General features: G+C 40.1%; 1 protein-coding gene across 1 annotated transcript; it reads right to left on the minus strand.

Moving 5' to 3' along the window:
• Positions 1 to 295: 295 nt before the first annotated feature.
• On the minus strand, positions 296 to 931 carry LOC106749994 (ras-related protein RABG3d-like). Its single transcript, XM_014629993.1, has one exon. It carries the CDS (start codon positions 929 to 931, stop codon positions 296 to 298), a length of 636 nt encoding a protein of 211 aa, XP_014485479.1.
• Between the last annotated feature and the right edge of the window lie 462 nt (positions 932 to 1,393).

Raw genomic sequence — 1,393 nt, forward strand, 5'->3', positions numbered from 1 at the left:
CTTCATCGAAAAATAACGTCTGTAATATAGTAAGAATTGTCTTCTACGTCTATGTACAAGTATCTGTTCGCCTTACATCTTGAAGTGCGAACACCATGACATTGTTTTTAAAAGAACATCAGGAATGCTGATGCGATTGGAGAGGTCCACTTGACTGTCCCGATTCCGCTCGTACATTGTCATCCCTATGCAAATTTATTTGATTAAATATTTCTGTTGTTTTCACACAAAAATAATGTCTTTAACAAAGTGTTAAGAATTTTCATCTTCGCTTACCTATAAATATCTGATCGCCTTAATTTTTGAAGTGCCGACACCATGTCATTTTTCTTATAATAACATTAGGAATGAGGATGCGATTGATAGTTCCACTTGACTGTCCCAATTCCTCTTGTCGACGCTCGTACAATGCCATCCCTACTCCAAATATTCGGTTGATGGTGGGCTCCTCTTTGGTTGATATTTCTGGGTGACAAAGATTATTGTTCCAGCACCAATCATCCGCTTCTTTTCTTGAAATTAGTCTGGCATAATCGGGGACGTCCTGCTTGTTGCCAACAACGACGAAAGGGAACGTATCGGCATTTTTAATGTTCGCTTCTTTCTTGAACTTGGATATCCAATACGTCAAGTTTATGAAACTACTCAGATCGCTTGCTGAGTACATCAGAAGACATTTGTCGACGTCCTTGTACTCTGGTGGTACTTCTCCAAATTCTTCAAAGGAGACGGTGTCAAACACGTTCAATTCGTATAGCTTGTCGTTGACACGTACAGATTTGCGCAAGATTCCTTGGCTTATAATTTCGCACGTATTCCCCATGAATTGCCGTGCAGCTAATGTTTTCCCAACGCCTCGATCGCCGAGAATTAATACTTTTATTTGCACACGCTCGTTGCAGCTTGAGAGGTCTGTGCTTGCGGACGACATCTTCGACGTATTCTTCGAACTTGTGTTTCGTACTGGTATGTCGTACAAGTGTTTCGTACCGTGAGCGGACTGAAACTGTCTTGTTTCCGTCGCGAGGCCCTTATATATGCTCGGGTTAGTAGGGATGAATTTCCGGTTTAGGATAGGCCGAAATTTTTATATTTTGACCAGTGAGGTAGCACGTCATCAGGTCGACATCTTTATATTTTGACTAGTGAGGTGCCACGCCATTTTCTATTATGCACGGCACTAAACTGAGGAAAAAAAAACTGCGTATTTTATACGCTTCGAACAAAATAAATGGACTTTTCGCTTTTTTTTCCACGAAACGTAATCGCTATTTAACGATTCGTAAATCAATATTTAACGATTATTTAACGAACGTTACGTAAAACAGAGGGAAAAAGGGAAAGAAAAAAGAAAAAAGAAACAATCGGTCGATTGTCCACTCTTCCCTTCTAT

This window comes from Dinoponera quadriceps, unplaced genomic scaffold (genome assembly GCF_001313825.1).
Source record: "Dinoponera quadriceps isolate SergipeBrazil2010 unplaced genomic scaffold, ASM131382v1 scaffold4923, whole genome shotgun sequence".
Taxonomy (NCBI): Eukaryota; Metazoa; Arthropoda; class Insecta; order Hymenoptera; family Formicidae; genus Dinoponera; species Dinoponera quadriceps.